The sequence below is a fragment of the Agelaius phoeniceus genome, chromosome 6 (genome assembly GCF_051311805.1).
Source record: "Agelaius phoeniceus isolate bAgePho1 chromosome 6, bAgePho1.hap1, whole genome shotgun sequence".
NCBI lineage: Eukaryota > Metazoa > Chordata > Aves > Passeriformes > Icteridae > Agelaius > Agelaius phoeniceus.
The window spans coordinates 58898709-58916752 of NC_135270.1; the positions used below are offsets into that span (position 1 = coordinate 58898709).

The following is an 18044-nucleotide window of genomic DNA, read 5'->3' on the forward strand; positions in this document are numbered from 1 at the left end:
TCACAATCTAAAGCAAGAGGTGTTGGGAAGAACTAAATAAAGCTCTGCACACACCTGGTTAGAAAACAGAGGTCACAAGGGATAACAGTGGGTCCCCAAGCTCAGTCCCACTGCTGAGAGCAGGATGCCATCAGTAATCCCAACAGCAGCCTGTGAGCACAGACAAGGCCAGGGTTGAAGGTGCTCCAATTCCTGAATTCCAGATAAATCAAAGAAATGCTCCAAACCAAACAAACCAGCTGAACAGGAGCACTCAGCTGCAAAGATCTGAGACACAACAAAAGCTTTATCTCCTGTTTCTGCCAAAAGCAAGATACAGACAGGTTTAAGGGTGAGGGTGCTGTGCCAAGGGGCTCTGTGAGCAGTGACTGCAGGGGACAGGATGTGGCAGGGCAGCACAGCCCAGCTCCACGTTCCTGTGCTCCAGCAGGAACTCTGCCCATTGCCAATTGTGCTGCTCCATCTGGTGCCAATCAGGAGCTCTGCTGGAGCACTGGGCCCAGTTATCAGCAGCTCTCCTCAAGGCTGGGGAGCAGATGGACAGAACCCAGAGAAAGGAAGGGAAAAGGATCACAGTTCTCTTCAGCTCTTTCTCAACTGGTTTATTCAGTTTACAAAAGACAAAGATGAGGGCAGAAATTACAGCCATCTTTGACTGCTGCTGCTGCAAAAAAGATAATTAAATTTTCTGTGACCATATGGAAGACAAGTAGTAAGAGATTTACAATGGGGCAAGGGAGGGTTAATTAGTTTTAGGAAATAGCTCCAACTTTCCAGCTGCTGCAAGAGCAGCAAAGAACTGGAATTGCTTGAGGAGTTCATGACACTCCTTGCCTTGGAAGTTTTAAATCAGAGTAAACATTTGCCTCCTTGTGAGAGGTAGCTGAAATAGGTGCTCTCTGTAAGCCCCTTCCACATCACTGCCATGGCTCTGTATTTCCAGATGCAGCTCAGGGCCCAGGACCAACCTGCTTTAGAAATCCACCACACCACTTGCATAGTTTTTAAAAACCATTTCTGGCCACTATCTAAAGGAACAGCCAGCAGCTGTGAACCAGGACAAGGTTCTGTGGCAAATTTCATATGAGACAAAAGGTCTTAAAGGTGAGGAGTAAAAGTAATAAATGTGCTTGGACTCAGACAAGGCTGGGTGTTCTAAACCAGTACTGCTTCAGTTATGGAGCATCTCTGATTTAAATTGATTCTGCAGGAGTAGGAAATCAATTACCAACTCCCTGCTCAGCATTTGCCTACAGTGTAACCACTGTAGTGCTGAGAAAACACAGTTATGTGCTAAGACTGGTGGTAGTGAACAGGATAAATGAGCCACTGGAAACTGGACCTGGACCTGTTTTCAAGGTGACCTGTAATGTTACAAACCAGCTGTCCAGGTCTGTTCCAGCCTGTAGTAAGGTTAAAAAAATAAATACTTCTAGCTGGATTTCCACCCACCCCCCATCAAATGAGTGAGCAAGTTCTCACTGCATTTGTGGAAGACTGGTTAGGGAGGTGGAGAGAGGTTGAAAGCAACAACATATATACACAGATATATAAAATATATATCATATATATGGATACTGGAAGAAGGAGATGAAATCATAGCATTTGTTCTTAAAATTTCCTCTGTCCCCTAATTATATACATTTACTTCTTTCATCAATAGTCACCCAGGCTGTCAATGTGTCAGAGCACACACTGGTTTGTATAAAATTCTTTTTACCAAAACAAGTAGTTTGGTAAAAATTGTCCCTTAGAATTTAGTTAAAGCATGGCTGATAACTTACTACACATAAGGAAGATCAGTGAGAGTCATATAACAAATGCTAGAACTGAACTCAGTCCAATATAAAATGGCCAGAATAAAAAAATTCATATAAATAGTCCTATGTACACTTTGGCCAACACTACAAGAGGCCATAACCTGACTGGCAGTGCAGGTCACCTGTCCACAGAAAAAAAAAAGTAAAACTAAATCAGAATGCACCAAAAATAGTTAATGAGCAGAATTATGGTAATGATAAGAATTATGTTGCTTTTCTTTAAGCTGGAGAAGAGAATTTCAGCATGTGGCTCACCAGCCACAAGGGCAATGGTGTCTCATGTTCCAGCAGCAAGAAACCAGACCCCACCTTCCTGCCTGCTGCAGGCTCTGGCCAGCACCACCTCTGTACCAAGGCCATGCACCGGCCTGGCAGCGCCGCCCTGAGAGGAACACCTGATCTGTAGCACACAGGGGAGCGTGGACATTGCATGGCAACACACAGAGGAAAAGGACAAACCAGCAACAGCCATGACTGAGGAAGGAGGGCCTAGAAGAGAGGCAGCTGCAGGAGCTGTGAGGAGTAGACGGGGTAGCCCAGGGGCGGGTCGGCCGCCTGCACGGTCAGGTTGCGCAGCAGGGCCGGGTGTGCCTGGATGCTGTAGCGCTCCTCGTCGTCGTTGGTGGCGTAGAGCAGCTCCCAGGACAGGTTGGCCCACTGGCCTCTCACAGCTTCAGCATTGAGCTTTCCCACCTGGACTAACAGCTCCTGCAGAGTGAGGACTCGCCCTGTGTAAATTCCCTGCAAGAACAGATGAGGATGTCCAGGACATTGTCTGACAAGAGCGTTTTGGTTACAAAGCACTGAGCGAAGCTTTGGGGTTGTGTGGTATTTTTGGGGTTTTCAGGATGAAGGAGGAATTGAATTTGACCCTATGTTTTTAGAAGGTTAATTTATATAATATAATATCATAAAATAATAAAAGAATGCTATACTAAAACTATACTAAAGAATAGAGAAAGTATCTTGTTAAACCTTCTGTAAGTATCCTAACTAAAAGGAGTCATGACTGACTCCCCAGAGTCCCACACAGCCTGACGGTGATTGGTCATTAAGTAAAAACAATTCACATGAAACCAATCAAACAACCACCTGTTGGATAAACAATTTCTAAACCACATTCTAAAGCAGCAAAACACAGGAAAAGCAAAATGAGATAATTATTGTTTTCATTTTTCTCTGAGGCTTCTCAGCTTCCCAGGAGAAAATCCTGGGCAAAAGAATTTTTCAAAAAATATGACAGTGACAGGGCTGCACTCTATGAACACTTTAAACACAGCAAAGTCTAAACCAGTCCCCTCAGTTCAATGCCTCCACTGGAATATAATCAGGAAATATTGCTGCATCGAAAGAACAGTGCAGTGGGGTTTTCAACAACAGTGGTGCCAGCTCCTCTTTAGTCTCTTTAGTACAAACCAACCTTGCAGAGCCTTCATGTTTTAGAACACAATTACAAGAGGGGGAAAAAACAGTGAAAAAGAAACCCAAACTTTGACTGAGTAATTTTTCTCCTTACCATGCTTGGATCATGCCCCAGTGAGAACAGGTATGGCTTTTCCTGCAGAACTGCTTGCTGCCACTCCAGGTCTGACACCAGCCCAATGTACCAATCGCTTTCGTATCCCTCCAGGTAATTCACCAGCTCTCTGAAGTTCTCCACTGGGCCCAGGCTGGCTTTGTCCAGCATAAGTTTAAAGGTGTATCTGAAAGGTGCAGAACATCACACAGTCAGTTGTGTGGCAAAGATAGGAGGAAGAAAGCTCTTCAGGCCACAGAGGATGGAGAGGCTCCACCAACTCTGTCAGTCACTTCTTGCCAGCTGAGTCACTGCCAGTCAGTCTGGTTGTGCTTTTAGCTCACCCACATGTGAAACACATCAGCTTAAACACCTCTCATTCACTTCCAACACTTCCTCAGTGCCTGATAATGGTTACTGCCAAATATCTAAATCCAGCACAACTGCTGAGATCTGGGGTCAATGAAAACAGGTTGTTTTTCCCCATTTAACACAGCAGATTGGAGGCAGCTGCTGTGGAGAAGAAAGAAGAACCTCCATACCACAGGCTTCACTGCCTGGAGTCACAGGCAGTATTTACATAGGAAAAAACTACAAATAAATTTAAATTATATGGGTTTAACAAAGCATTAGAAATTTATATAGAGAAGTGTCATTTCATTAATCTCAGGAAACTGTTTTCTTTTACCTGAATGCTTTTAATGCCAGCTGGAAGAGCTCTGGTTTGCCTGTGAGCCAGTCCAAGCCAGCAGACCAGGGGATGCCACCAGTGTATGCCCTGAAGACGTGGCGAGGGGCAGGCACGGCGTTATCCAGCCCAAACAGACCAAAGCAGCACGACAGCACCCCGTGGATGTACAGCTCTTTCAGAGCTTGATCTTTCATCAGGTCTGTGAGTAAACTGGAAGGCTTCTCTTTCAAATGAAAAAAGTCCAGCTGGCTCAAAACAAAGTGGTACCATTCCTCAGGAAACCTCTGCCTCATTTCACTGACTTTGGAAGAAGGCACTGGAGCTGTTCTCCATTCTTCGGGGATGCTCAGCAGCTCCGAGTAAGAGCAACTGAATTCTACACGAGGTAAAACTTCTGGCTGTTTCCCTTTGTCCACAGCAGGCAGCCCAAGCACCATAGCCCTGTTTAATTTATCTTCTGGAGACATTTCATGTAGGAAGTCTTGGCTCTGTGTTTCTATAGACCCTGGAATAGACAGGTGCACTTTGGGTGTCAGTCCCAACTGCCTGGGATCTTTTCTGTCTCTTGTTCTGCTACTGGGTTCAAAATCAAAAATGTCACTCTCATCAGTCCAGTCCTCCACTGTATCAACACTAAAGCTGTCTTCTTCCCTCAGAGCTCTGGATCCTTTCACTGCACCACTATGCTGATTTTCTGGAAATGATTCTTGTTTGTTCTTGTTGGCACTGCCTGGGCTTTCCCACGTCTTGGATTTTTTATAACAATACTGGACAAGCATCCATACAAGGACCTTCACAAAATCATCTTTCAGGTGCTTTAAATTCTCATGGGAATCAATTATTCCAGATAACACATTCCTGGCATCAGAATACAGCCGCACAGGAACCACAGTACAGGGAGTCAGGATGTGTCCAAAATGGGGATTGGGAGACAGAATCCTTGTGTGCTCCTGATGTTCAAAGGCCATTTCAAAAATTTCATCCACTCTGTGAGCTTCAGCAGCATGGCAGGATGTTTCCTGCAGTTCTAGCCCCTAAAGCACACATGAAAACAGCTTCCTGTTAGTCTTCACCAGGACATAACTTCAAATGCTAGCAAGCATTGCAACAGAATTATTCTGAACAAGATGATTGTCAGTATTTCCACAACTGAAGCTACAAATCTATCCAGAGATAACAGCAATAACAAAGCACTCACTGCAATATCAGGCACAGATCAATGTCTTAAATAAATCTTTGCTTGATGCAAATCTTATTAGCCAGCTTATTAAAGCTATTCTGTCACAAGCTAAATGATAAAAAATTTCACATCTGCTACTCATGTAAATTGCAAGGCTAATTAGTACAACACTCATCTTAGAAAATGAAATGTAAATCAGTTACACTGCTGAAATGTTACACAGCAAAATGTTTGCACGATTTCCAAACATCAACATCTCAGTGCTCAGCATGCAATTACCTTAATGTTAACACCACAGTATGTGAAGCCTTTTTCCAGCACCAATATCCACATCAGCCTGTCCTGAAAGCGGCACAAGTAATGAGACCCAGGCAGAGAGAGACCTGGGCAAGAAAATAAACCAAACAAAAAACTACATATTACCTTTACTACATGACAAGGAAAGGATTCAAAAGCAAACACAAAATATTTCTGCATCAGCATTGCAATCAGTTAACACTGGCTAACCTGAGAATCTTGAAAAAAAACTGGCTGAAATTGCAGCTTTGAAAAAGCTGTGGAAAGTTGGAAAACCTCACACAACTGCAGGACTACATTATTCCCACCAGACCAGGGTTAAACAACTCCACCCTCAATTCCCTTTGCAGAGATGACTTTCATGATTAAAGATCATTTTTTGGCTGCATTTCCAACCACACAGTTCCCACTGGAGTGTTCTCTGGAGACCTAAAGTCCTCCTTATTGAGAATACATTAAAGAATCATTATATACCACAGGAGTTTCCTAATGGCCCAATTTGCTGTGGAGTAGGAAGTTTATTTGTTATCAGAGAAATAAAAATATAACTGAACTGGAGTTTGAAAATCAGGTCTATAACAACAGCAAATTAGTACTCAAAAAAAAAAAAAAAACCACCAAAATAAACCAGCCCAAACTTTTTCTTTTTTTAACCTATGTCACAAAAAAAGCAATGCCAAATTTCCTAAAAACTGATGGTTATACTGTATTTGAACTATAGCTGAATGTCAAGCCCCATAACACAATGGTTCTATTCTTAAGCATGACATTTGCTGCCAGTTTATGAACTGCTCCTGCTGTCACTCATGTCTGGTGACCACTCACTTGCAGAACATTTTAGTTTTAAAATGTTGTAAGGTGAAATCAGTGAAACCAACCATTAAACAGTAGTTAAAATTTAAGTAACCTTTTCTAACCCACTGAGCTAATGAAGTGCCTTTTCTTGCTAACATTTTGCAAAGACTTTAATTCCTTTCTTGCTAGCAGTTAAAACTACTAAAACTCCTTTACACAGAAAAAACTCTGGGTTTAAATTAGTGACACACAAAGTGCTATCGCTTCCTTTTGAACTCATCTGAGAACACCACAGTTTTTCTTGCTTCAAGACATTCATTCACAGATTTTCCCATTAAAGAAGAGACTTTTTACCCCTCAAGACTAGTGTTTTAAATTATTTATTCTAAGGCATACATGCCACCACAGTCATGATGGCAATGGGGGAAAAAAACCCTATTAAAATAAGTATATATATAAAATATAGATAGATATAAAAGATAGATAACATATATATATATATATTTATGACAGATAGCTATATATTATTATAATAAATATATCTATTGTAAATAGAAAACATAATGGACTCATGCAGTAGACAGACTGAAGTATTCTTCTTTAGAGAAAAAAATTTTGTGGTTTTATTTAGTACCTCTCTCTAACCAGTGATGCAAGTGCAGCACATATTTCCTAGTAAAGCACCTGGATATTTTCTTCAGAAAAGCATGATTAAGGTTAACTTCCACTGCCTTCAAACATTAGGCCACTTTTTCCAGCCATAAGCCATTTTCTAAGAGGCTTATGTAAATATTTGCCTCTTGTCTAAGGGCTACAATCTTTTGATTATTTAGGTTACACAAAGGCTGTTTCTCAAAAAAATGACCTTGCAATTTTAAAACAGTTACTCTGTCTCCAGCTGGGAAAAAGACTGGGCATTTCTTCACCTCTGTCTCTGTAATTCTGTGAAAAGCCCATCACAATGCCTTTACCAGGCTGTAAATCCACAAGTGCTGCTGCAATCCCACCTCAACTGCCTGCACAAGATATGACATTAAATCTTATCAATGGGTTTGTTCTCAGCTGTTTACTTAGGCTACATCATGTACTTCACAAATATCCAGTATTCACCATAACAAATTAACATAGCCAAATTAGCAAAGTCACCTTCTGGATGCTGAGTAATGGGATTGATGCAGAGACAGACAGACTTACAGAGAGCAGTCTGACACACATCCTTCTCTATGCTGTCTGGCTAAAGAGCCCAATTTACTGCCTCCAGCTAGGTGGGATCAATGCATTCCATCCTTTTTACTCTGTAAAGATTAGGGTTGATACTGTTTCACCACCATTTAGTATCCCCTTAAAGGTAACAAAAGAGTTATTTTTTACTAGGATTGTAACAAGTAGACATAGTAGAATCATTAGCTGGGAAAGATCTCCCAGATCATCAAGCCCAGCCTTTGACTGAATACCACCATGTCCATGAAACCATTTCACAAACTGCTACATCTCCTTGTTTCTTGGATGCTCCCAGGGATGGGGACACCACCACCTCCCTGGGGAGCCTGTTCCAATGCTTAACCTTTTGTCCAGGGAAGAAATTTTCCCAAAATCCAACCTGAACCTCCCCTGCTGCAACTTGTAGCTCTTCTTTTCTATTCTTCCCCTTTGTCCTATTGTTGGTTGTACAAGAAGGATAAAAGTAACCACTTTTTCCTGAGCAATCTCTGAATATCAGATTTATCCCAGCTGTGAAACTTGGTTTTCAACCACTGATTCTCCTCCCTTCGGAGGGATCCAATCCCAAGGGTTTTAGGGCCTTGGGAGGGATCTGATATCAAGAATTTTAGAGCATTGGGAGTGAACTGATCCCAAGGGTTTTGGGGCATTGGGAGGGATATGATCCCAAAGGGTTTTGGGGTATTGGGAAGGATCTGATCCCAAGGGGTTTAGGGCATTGGGAAGGATCTGATCCCAAGGGGTTTGGGGCATTGGGAGGGATATGATCCCAAAGGGTTTGGGGCATTGGGAGGGATATGATCCCAAAGGGTTTTGGGGCATTGGGAGGGATATGATCCCAAAGGGTTTTGGGGCATTGGGAGGGATCTGATCCCAAGGGTTTTGGGGCATTGGGAAGGATATGATCCCAAAGGGTTTTGGGGCATTGGGAGGGATAGGATCCCAAAGGGTTTTAGGGTACTGGGAGGGATCCGATCCCAAGGCTTTTGGGGCATTGGGGGGGATCTGATCCCAAGGGGTTTAGGGCATTGGGGGGGTTCCAATCCCAAGGGTTTAGGGGCCTTGGGAGAGATCTGATCCCATGGGGTTTTGGGGCATTGGGAGGGATCCAATCCCAAGGGGCTTAGGGCCTTGGGAGGGATCCAGTCCCAACGGTTTTGAGGCCTTGGGAGGGATTTGATACCAAGGGGTTTAAGGCATTGGGAGGGATCTGATCCCAATGGGTTTGGGGTGCTGGGAGGGATCCAATGCCAAGGTTTTGGGTGGAAAGCCCCCTTTGCTGCACTGTTTAGCTGCATCATTTCAGTGCTCCCTGTACGTACCCAGGCCGCCGGCCGCCAGCGCAGACTGCAGAGCCGCGGCCAGGCCGGGCACCAGCTGCCGGTAGTAGACGGTGTCGGAGCAGACGCAGGCGGTGCCGCCCGCGGGGCCCGGCCAGCTCCGCAGGGGCCGGGGGAAGCCCACCAGGAACACGGGCAGGGTGAAGAGGGGCAGCAGGGGCGAGGACAGCAGCGCTGAGACGGCCACCAGGGCCAGCAGCACGGGGAAGAAGGCAACGTTGAGCGCGATCAGGGCGGCGCTGGATCTGCGGCGCTGCTTCTTCTCCGTCCACGAGGTGAGGAGGATGGCGATGGCAAAGTGCAGCTTGGACAGGAACTGGAGCAGCCGATCCCGCAGGAGACCGACCTGCGGCACACGGGCAGGAAGCGCACGGTTTGTAGCCTGCGGCACACTCGGCACAGATACAGCAATTTTAAGAAAATGAAGCATTGCTATCATTGCTTGGTGTGAGATGCTATCTTACAGATACACAGATTTTAGCTTCTGTCTGCTGCTGGGTCCTGGCCCCTGCTGTAATTCTCCAACAGAAACAGAGACTTCAGATAACAATTATCTGCTAAATTTTACAATATGACCATTACCTGTTGGGGAAGATGAAACAGGAAAGCCTTATAAACATGATTGTCTGGCAAAAGATTTTGAGAATATAGAAACTATAAGTGAGATTGGAATGAAAGCAAGATTTGAGATACCTCAGTTACTGAACAACTGGAAAACAATGGTGTGGCCAGCTGAAGGTAATCCCTTTTTGATGAAACAATACCCTCTGCTTGCAGGCAGGTCCAAGGGTCAGAGCAAACCCTACTAACTTGGCAGAAGGGGTCCAAAGAGTGGTTTTTAGGGTTTAAAATGTAACACAGTATGGTAATGTAATGATTCTTATAGGCTGTATGGAAATGCTATAGGATTTGTATATTGTACTAGATTGGTTAGTGAGAATTAGAATATTCAACACAGAAGAAGATTTATTGTATTGTAACAGGAGCCTCACTCTCTTACCTTTCTTACTCCCTTATGCTCTTCCCCTCTTACTGTGTAACCCTCTCACCCTCTCTCCCCCTCTCTTCTCTCGGGCCTGCTCTGAGCTGTGGCTGGCAGCTCCCAGCAGGGCCCTGCACCCAGGCCCTTTGCAATAAACCCCAAGTTCCTGACCTGGCTGCAGAGATCTCTCATCTCCAACCCCCCACCCACCCCAACGCTCCTACAATTACCAGCAAGAGTTTGATTCCTGTATCAAGGCTCCTGTTCCACCAGAGGTCTGGATTAAACACCAACATTTGTGCTGCTGAGACAACCACCATGTCTAGTAAGGCATTTTCTGTATTTTGCCAGACCTAAAATAGAGATATGTTAGAAACACATTAAAAACCACATCTATTATCTCATGCTTTCATGACCTGGAATATTTCTTCCAGGTCACCTTGGTTCTCAAGTCATGTAGAAGAGCATTTCTAAGGCTAACATATTTAAAATTTAAATTACCATCCTGAACATCCTTGTGAATCCAATGGAAACAGACACGGAATGCAGGTTTTGTAGGGAATGGTCAAGTGACAGGAATGCTATCATAGCAAACGGAGACACTGCAATTGAAACAAAAGAATCATTGACCTTCCAAAAACACAACAAAAGTCAACAGAGGTAAGCAGTCTTATTGCAGGATGGAAATCCCAGCACAAAAAGAGAAACCTTCCCTTCATCATCACAAACTCCTCTTTGTATTACACTCCCACGATATCAAACAATTTATTTGCACTAATAGCCCAGGACAACAAACATTTACATTGATGCTTAGCTCTTACTTGCTATTAGTTCCTTTATCCTTTATTTGTTTCTCCAAGAGAATAGTCAAATAAGTAAAAATCAACATGGAATAGCAGTCATCAATGTATTTCCCCAAACTAATGCTTCTTTATGAAATGAAATAATTTAAATTGATTTTTTATTCCCTCAAAGTAGATGCATTTGTTACTAACCTACCAGAAAGGAGGCTCTTCCCTTTACTAGCAAGCTCTAAGAACCAAATATTTGGTCAGCTTGAAGACTTTCAACTCATTTTGTTTCCAAGTACATCTTTTTAAAAGTTGGTACTGCAGTTGTAACTAAAATCCTTTAAAAGGCCCTGCTTTCTCAGCTGGGCTTTTAAAAGGCTCAGTTTTTTAGGTTCACCCCTATAAAAGAAATAAATCAAATCACTTCCAAATTTAATCACTTTCAAATATGGTGGACCAGTAACTGAACTCAATGCACAATTTAACAAGACATAAACAAGTATTTCCAGCCACTTGGTTTCCCTTGGCTCATTCACAGAATCTTGCACATACAGCAATTCTAGAGTTTCAATCTCCCTACAAGCATCATCTAACAAACAAGAGACAGTGGTGTATTCCTACCTAGTGTTAGTAAAATCCTCCTGACAACACCAACTTTCATTAGCCTTCTTTGCTTCTCCATGAACACAGCCACAGTCCTGACATCCTTTGGGTAAAAGGGGTTTCTGAAGACTCCAAACAAGTACACTCTCTGAATCTCTCTAAGAATCCACATAATTACAAGTAATAGGATCAGAATGTAACTTGCTATGGCCTGGGGTCTGGCTTGGGAAAATGATGAGGAGCCTGCAAATTGATGCAGCAGACTCGCTTCTGTGAGAGCAAATGCCAACACAGCCACATAGAAAATAAATTCCCTCCATCCAAATTGTATTCTAAGACCCCTGTGAGCATTTTTAGCTTTGCTGGAGGCTAAATGGCTGATCATGGTGTGTTTGAGGGCAAACCCAATCTCACTTAGGTTAAGACTCAGTATGAACCCAAATCCAGTCATGAAGAGGATCACACCGAGGGGGCTGGGAATGAAATACGATGCTATTGCTGTTCCAGCAGAAATGAGAAACATTACTAACAACCTGTGAAGGAGAAAATAAAGAAGATTTGCTTGAAAAGAAAAAGGTTATAAACAATACTGATGTATTTTACAATTGTATAAACATTTACTTGGTGTTACTTGACATAGGTGAACCTCCTAGTCCAAACTCCAACAGTTGTTCCATTCCCCAGAGAAAAAGTGCATCAAGTGGGGGCAGAATTCCCATTGCCCACAAGAATGGCAGAAAAAGAAACAGGATGTGCAAAATCTGGTTTGTCTGCTCTAGAATGGGTGCGTTGACAGCAAACCTGGATAAAAGAAGAAATGGATTTGACTTCTGTGAAAGGAAAAATAACTTCCATGTGGGAAGACTTCCTGTTTAATTACTACAGCAAATCCCAAAGTAAAAACCTTACACATTCAACCTATAAAACCTAATGAGTATCTTTTAAAAGGAAGAATAAGGACATATATTTATGCTCGGGACAGTAACACATTAATTAGATCACCAGAACACAGACTAAATTTTCATTTAAAAGTTTTTGAAGCCTTCAGATGAGTACAGTGATGCAATTATCCCAATTATTTTTGTTACTGCTGTGATAATACACTGAAAAAATACTTGTGCAAAAAAGAAAGGTTCACAGGCTCCAAGGCCTCAACTGTTTAACAAAAAATTATAAAGTATTTTTTCAGAGACACAAAAGCAAACTTTCATGCAATTTCAAGGCCCAAGATCTAAGCTTTAACACTAGAATTGGCATGTTGCCTGTACACCTACAGATAATACTGTATATTCCTAAACTGATTTATTTCTACATAAAAATGTCAAAATCTTCCTGCAAAACCACAAAGATCAGAATTAGAAATTTGCATAAATTCTAATCCATATGTAGTTTACCAGTTAAAGGTGGTGGACTGCCAAAATATTTGGTTTCTCTCTCCTTTTTAATAAGTAAGCAAGCTCAGAGGAATTTTATCAAGAATTTTGACAATGTCTTAATCTTCTCCTCAGGAAATTGGATAGAAGAATTTGGAGTCCAAGACCACATGTATAATTTTTGTACCTCACCTGAAGTGGCAATTAGGGTAAATCATTAACAAGGACATCTCCCAGTGCAAACCTAGCAAATTCAAACATGCTTTTTTTTAATGTATCTGAAGTAACCCACCCATAAAATATGTACATGTGACAAAGTGCTATAAATATCACCTGACAGGGAGAAAGAATGCAGAGAGTAAATCTAAAAGTATCTTGTTTTAGGAGGCTCAAACTACAAATACTTCAGCTAAGACACTCATCTGAAAACCAGAAATGTGACTCTCCTAATTTTTAGACTGACACAGCTCTTTCATATTGGAAAAGCAATTAAAAATCCAAGTTCAGAATCTGTATCATAAAGTCACAGCAATATTCCCATTTGCTTATCCATTCATTAAAACCAAATTCAGAAGTTTTTGGCTTTTTTTGGGTTTTTTTGCCTGTTGTATAAAAACCTCTGCTATCACTTTATGGAGCTTTAATTAGGAAGCATTCCAGGATGAAATCTGGACATAAATCCAGTAATCCTGAAGCTTGCAGTGTTTAGATTTATGATTCCAGGTCAGGAACATGTGTTTTCAAAACACATCCTTTAAAAGGATATATTTGCAAATGCTCCAATACAAAAATATGAAAAATGACGTGGTAGAAGATAGCTAAAACTATGTCTTACAAACTGCTCTTCCTAGTTTACATGGGATGCTATAAAAATTTAAGAGCCTTTTATACACAGCATAGAACCTCAATTTTTATCATATATGCATCAATCTTCTTCCTTTGAAGTTACTACAGCTGATTAGAATCTCAAAATAAATTTTCCTCAGAAGAATAATTTAACCTTTCCCATCAAAAATACACAGAATAACCATCACTTTAAGTGGCTAAATGCATTATTACGTTTACCTGTGTGCAAGATCCACTGCAATAAAGACAAAAATGTAGAAAGGTCTCATCAGAGCAGTGATTTCATAAGTATCCAGTGCCTGGAAAGTGGCTGTTTCAGTGGCTGTGTTTATGATTAATGAATACTCTCCTATACATATGGTCACCCATCCAAACACAAAGATCACAACAGTTCCTCCAATGTTGTTATATAACAAGGTTATTCTGTTTGGCAGCAAATACCAAGTTCCCAGCCCACACAATACCCCTGCCAGAAGGGAATGGAATACAGTGTTGATTATGTACTTCTTGCCAGGAATAATAAATTTTACTGTCTCTGAACCTACACAGCTGGAAAATTCAAACTCATCTTCATCTGTCAGGGTATTCTGAATTTGCATTCTTTCTACTGTCACTGTTTTCTGCTTTGCATAGAGGTTTGTCATCTGAAGAGCAAGTGCAGTAACAAACATGAGTCCTCCCGACAGCGCTGCTGTGCACGAGTCCTTCATCACCCCCAGCTGGTACAGGAGTGTTCCCACTCCTCCCCAAAGCCATGGTGTCAGGAAAAGGATGATCTGGTTCACATAGATGTAGGGAGGGGCACAGTAGCCTAATTTGAACCTGGGACCTCCCAGCAGAGTCTGAGGGAAGCGCTTCAAGAAGAACTCCTGCTTGTAGTCATTGAGCAGGGGGACATCTGGCCCCATCCTCGTGGCTCAGGAGTGCAGGCTGGGGATCATCTTTCCTGGAGGAGAACAGGAAGGAATACATGGATACATTACTGATTCTGGAACTCAGAACCCAGGGAATTCTTGTGTCTTCTTTTTATCTACCAAGCTACAGTGGAATTCTGACATGCTGCCGTTAGAATTTCTCAGAATACAACCACTAAGAAAACATCTGTTTTAAAATGTGAACACATTTCTTTCATCTGAAGGTTGCAAATAAAAATATATGTTATTGGGAGATGACAAAACCAACCCATCTCCCCATCAGAATGCCTTCCTAAAACTGACATTCTTCCCACTCAATCTGATTGCAATCACACCTTGCCAGAGCCCTCCAATTCCAAATCCTGTTAAGGATCTCTGTACACAGAGTCTGTGTTTCCAGTGACCAGTCACACAAGTGCAAAGACTCAGGCACACAGAGGTCCCTGTAAAAAAAAAAGAAAATTAAAACTTTATGCAATAAAGCTTTTTCTACATAAATATGTTAAAGTATTACATGCAATAAAGCTTTTTTTACATAAATACGTTAAAGTATTACAAATTGTTTTCCACATCAGCATTGTTACTGTCCTCCCTACACAGCCCAGCTGCAGGACAGGATCTCACTGTAAAGTAAAATAAGCAGTTCACTTTCTGCTTCCTAAAACTTATAAATTAAAAAAAAAACAAACCCAAACACAATACTTGTGAGTTTTAGCAGAATTAGGATATATTCTTCATGGTGCCAATGGAAAAAGCTGAAAGAAAGGAAAAAAAGATACCTGTAGACATTTACAACAACCCATCAAAAAGAAATAGGTTTGAATGCTCATTCAGAGAGGATCAGGCAATGTAGAAACAATGAATGTAAGGTGATAACTGTGATATTCAAATATAATGCTGTGCTACTAATCATGAAAGCAAGAATCTAGGAGTGACAGGCAGAAGTACTCAAGCTAAGAAACAGGGTGAAAAAAACAGCACAAAAAAAGCAGTGCCAATGTCACTAATAATAACTCTATAAAAGAGATAGTGTGCATTAGGAGATGTGCAAGGACAGAAATTCTGACTGACTTTCTTCCCCTGGAGCTGTACAATCTGATGAATATCCATTGCCATCACTGGTGAGACATTAAAAATTAAACATCTGGCTGCCACAGAGTCCTCAAATTACTGTGGTCCCTTTTTGCTACAATACCAAACCTTTCTGAGCCCTTCTGAGGACAATTCACCCCATTTATTTAAACAGGTCTCAGTCACTTGACTGTTGACAGATGCCGATCATTGGGGAATGAAGCTGGAAACAGTGCAAATGAGATTTTATGCATTATCATGACTGAAAATTTACATTCCACATCCACTAAGTCAATATACTCCATCATGGAAAGCAGGACCCCACAGGCTCTGTAACTACTCTTTATGTAGGCTGTGGATTTTTTTGGTTTTTTTCAACAAAATATTGAAAAAACAGGTTTTTTTTTTTTTTGGTCCTACTATTTTAAGCCACTGAAAGTTTCTTAAATGTAAGGAGAAGGCAGCAGTCAGTCCTACTGGAACTAATGGAAAAGACACATGTTGACAATGGAGAGGGGAATTCATCCCAGTCAGCTCAGGAATTTGAAAATGTAACAGCGACACACAACTAAAAATGAATTTCAAATGTAATTATAAAATATCACAATTGAATCAGTCTTCTTTAGAAAAATAAGCACTGTTTAGAGGGTGCATGGACATGGAGCTTAAATTGCTGGGATAGCTACATGCAGTAGAAGATTTATAGGCATGGAAATGACAGAAGCTGAGTTTAAAAAGAAAATATAGAACCAATAGGTGCAGAGTTTTCCTTGAAAAACAGTTTTTGGGCAGCTGAGTTTTTCTGGGCTATTTTTGTTTCAAGTTCCAGTCTGCATTTGTGTTTGTTAGTTTATATTGCTAACCAAATGTTAACAAAACATTCCCCTTACAGTTTCTGTGTAAACAATAGGCATCTTTGTGTGAGACACAAGAATCTACGCACATAAACAATATAGTTCCACTTGGCTCTGCTCCAAAACGAGCCATAAAAAGAGGTGAATTTATTTACTGAAGCTTGCTAACTATGGAAACTCTTCCCTCTGCTGTTCTCCCGGCTTCCAGCTACTCAGGTAGCACATCAGGACTTCAAAGGGAGACTCATCCACGTCTTATTCCTGTGCAAAGCCCTAGCAACAAGGCTGCACACATTTGTGAGTGTTTACAGGACCTGGCTTCAATACACATTCCTGACATACAGGCCCAGCCCCACTTTGACAACTTGCCTGGATACCCAAACAACGCCTAACACAACAGTCTGTCATCACCCAGGGGATCTGTGCCACTTGGATACCATCACAGCAAGGATGGAAAAAGGGCTTTAACACCATAAAGTCGCTTCACAAGTTTTCCCCGCAATAACCTCGTTATTACAAAGGGAAATAAACAAACCTTGCCACAAATTCAAGCAGGAATTCACAGGAGGCCATGAATTTTTGTCTAAACGGACACCATCCTTCACGTGGGCTGATGTTGGATCAGCTGAGTTTGGTTTGCATTTATTTTTAGCAGATTACAGAGTATGTGTAGAGCTGTCTGCCACCTAAGCAGCTGAAACACAGAGGGCTTAAAAATCCTTACCTCGGTGGTGCTACAGGTGTTTAAGGGTAGGGGTTACAAACCACCTGCTAGCCAACTGGAGATGATAAGGGACATGGGAGGTGAAGGGGAGGCTGTGGCATCCCCTGCCCACCGAATCCAGATGCTCCCACACACCGGGTTAAAGATTCCCTGGAGGAAAATCCGTGGCTAAAGACCCCACTGTGCTGCAGGCCAGCTTCCAGCCAGGAGGAACAGGCTGCGAGCCCCTGCTCAGCAGTGCTGGCTCCATTCCCCAGGGCACACAGCATTTAGGACAGCACATCCCATCAGTTATGGGACGAGCATCCCGGGATCCCCTTTGGGAAGGGTCGCTGGCCGCCTCCTCCCGAGGCACCGCTGCCCCTGGCCAGAGGGGCTCCCACGGGGGCCACCACACTTCGCACCCACCCAGCTCCCCTCATCTCTTCTGCAGGCTTTGAATAAAAACACCCAGCGAATACGAAAAACACCTCTGCGGTCTCCGGAGGGGAAGGGCCGGGGAGCAAACCCGCGGTAAGGACGGCACCTACCTGTGGCCCGGGCTCGGAACGGGCAGGGGGCGGCAGGGCACGGGGCCGAGCCGGCGCTGGGAGGAGGAGGAGAAGGAGGAGGATGGCGCAGCGCTCCCGTTCCCTGCCCGCCCCTTTTTCCCGCCCCTCAGCGGCCGCCGCCATTTTGCCCGCCTGAGGGAGGCGGTGGGGACGCGCTGCCTGCGGGAAATGGCTCCGGCCGGCCTCGTCCCGCTCCCGGCGCCGCCTCGGCGGGGTCGGTACCGGAGCGCTGAGGGGCCGCGGTGCTCCCGCTCCCTCACGGGTGAGGGCAGCATCCCAGAATGGATCCGGGTGGAAAAGACCTCTGGCATCATCGAGTCCATGGCCAGACCACGGCACTGAGTGCCCGGCCAGGCTCTAACACCTCCGGGGACCATGACTCCGCCACTTCCCTGGCCAGCCCGTTCCAATGTCTGATCTTCCTTCCTGGAAAAAATTCCTCTAATGTTCAATTTACCTGCCCCGCTACATGTTC

General features: G+C 43.0%; 1 protein-coding gene across 5 annotated transcripts; it reads right to left on the bottom strand.

The window, feature by feature from the left end:
* Window positions 1-587: 587 nt before the first annotated feature.
* PCNX4 (pecanex 4) lies at window positions 588-17694 on the bottom strand. 5 transcript variants are annotated; one of them, XM_077180817.1, is made up of 12 exons: window positions 17549-17694; window positions 14705-14812; window positions 13675-14401; window positions 11858-12037; window positions 11255-11769; window positions 10344-10444; window positions 10073-10195; window positions 8843-9242; window positions 5487-5590; window positions 4025-5061; window positions 3337-3523; window positions 588-2561 (listed from the first exon to the last, which is right to left on the bottom strand). In XM_077180817.1, exons 3-12 carry the CDS (start codon window positions 14361-14363, stop codon window positions 2310-2312), a joined length of 3588 nt encoding a protein of 1195 aa, XP_077036932.1. In that variant the 5' UTR covers window positions 14364-14401; window positions 14705-14812; window positions 17549-17694; the 3' UTR covers window positions 588-2309. The 5 variants fall into 5 exon arrangements, with proteins under 5 accessions (XP_077036932.1, XP_077036933.1, XP_077036931.1 ...); XM_077180818.1 differs by lacking the exon at window positions 17549-17694 and adding an exon at window positions 15059-15080; XM_077180816.1 differs by lacking the exon at window positions 17549-17694 and having other exon boundaries at window positions 14705-15004.
* Window positions 17695-18044: the final 350 nt, after the last annotated feature.

Excerpts from the sequence above, each read along its gene's own strand:
- PCNX4 (XM_077180817.1), bottom strand. The coding sequence starts at position 14,363 with ATGGGGCCAGATGTCCCCCTGCTCAATGACTACAAGCAGGAGTTCTTC. Across the intron at positions 5,591-8,842 it reads GCTGGCGGCCGGCGGCCTGG|GTCTCTCTCTGCCTGGGTCT; the intron begins GTACGTACAGGG and ends TTTCTTGCCCAG. Across the intron at positions 5,062-5,486 it reads ACTGTGGTGTTAACATTAAG|GGGCTAGAACTGCAGGAAAC; the intron begins GTAATTGCATGC and ends TGTGTGCTTTAG.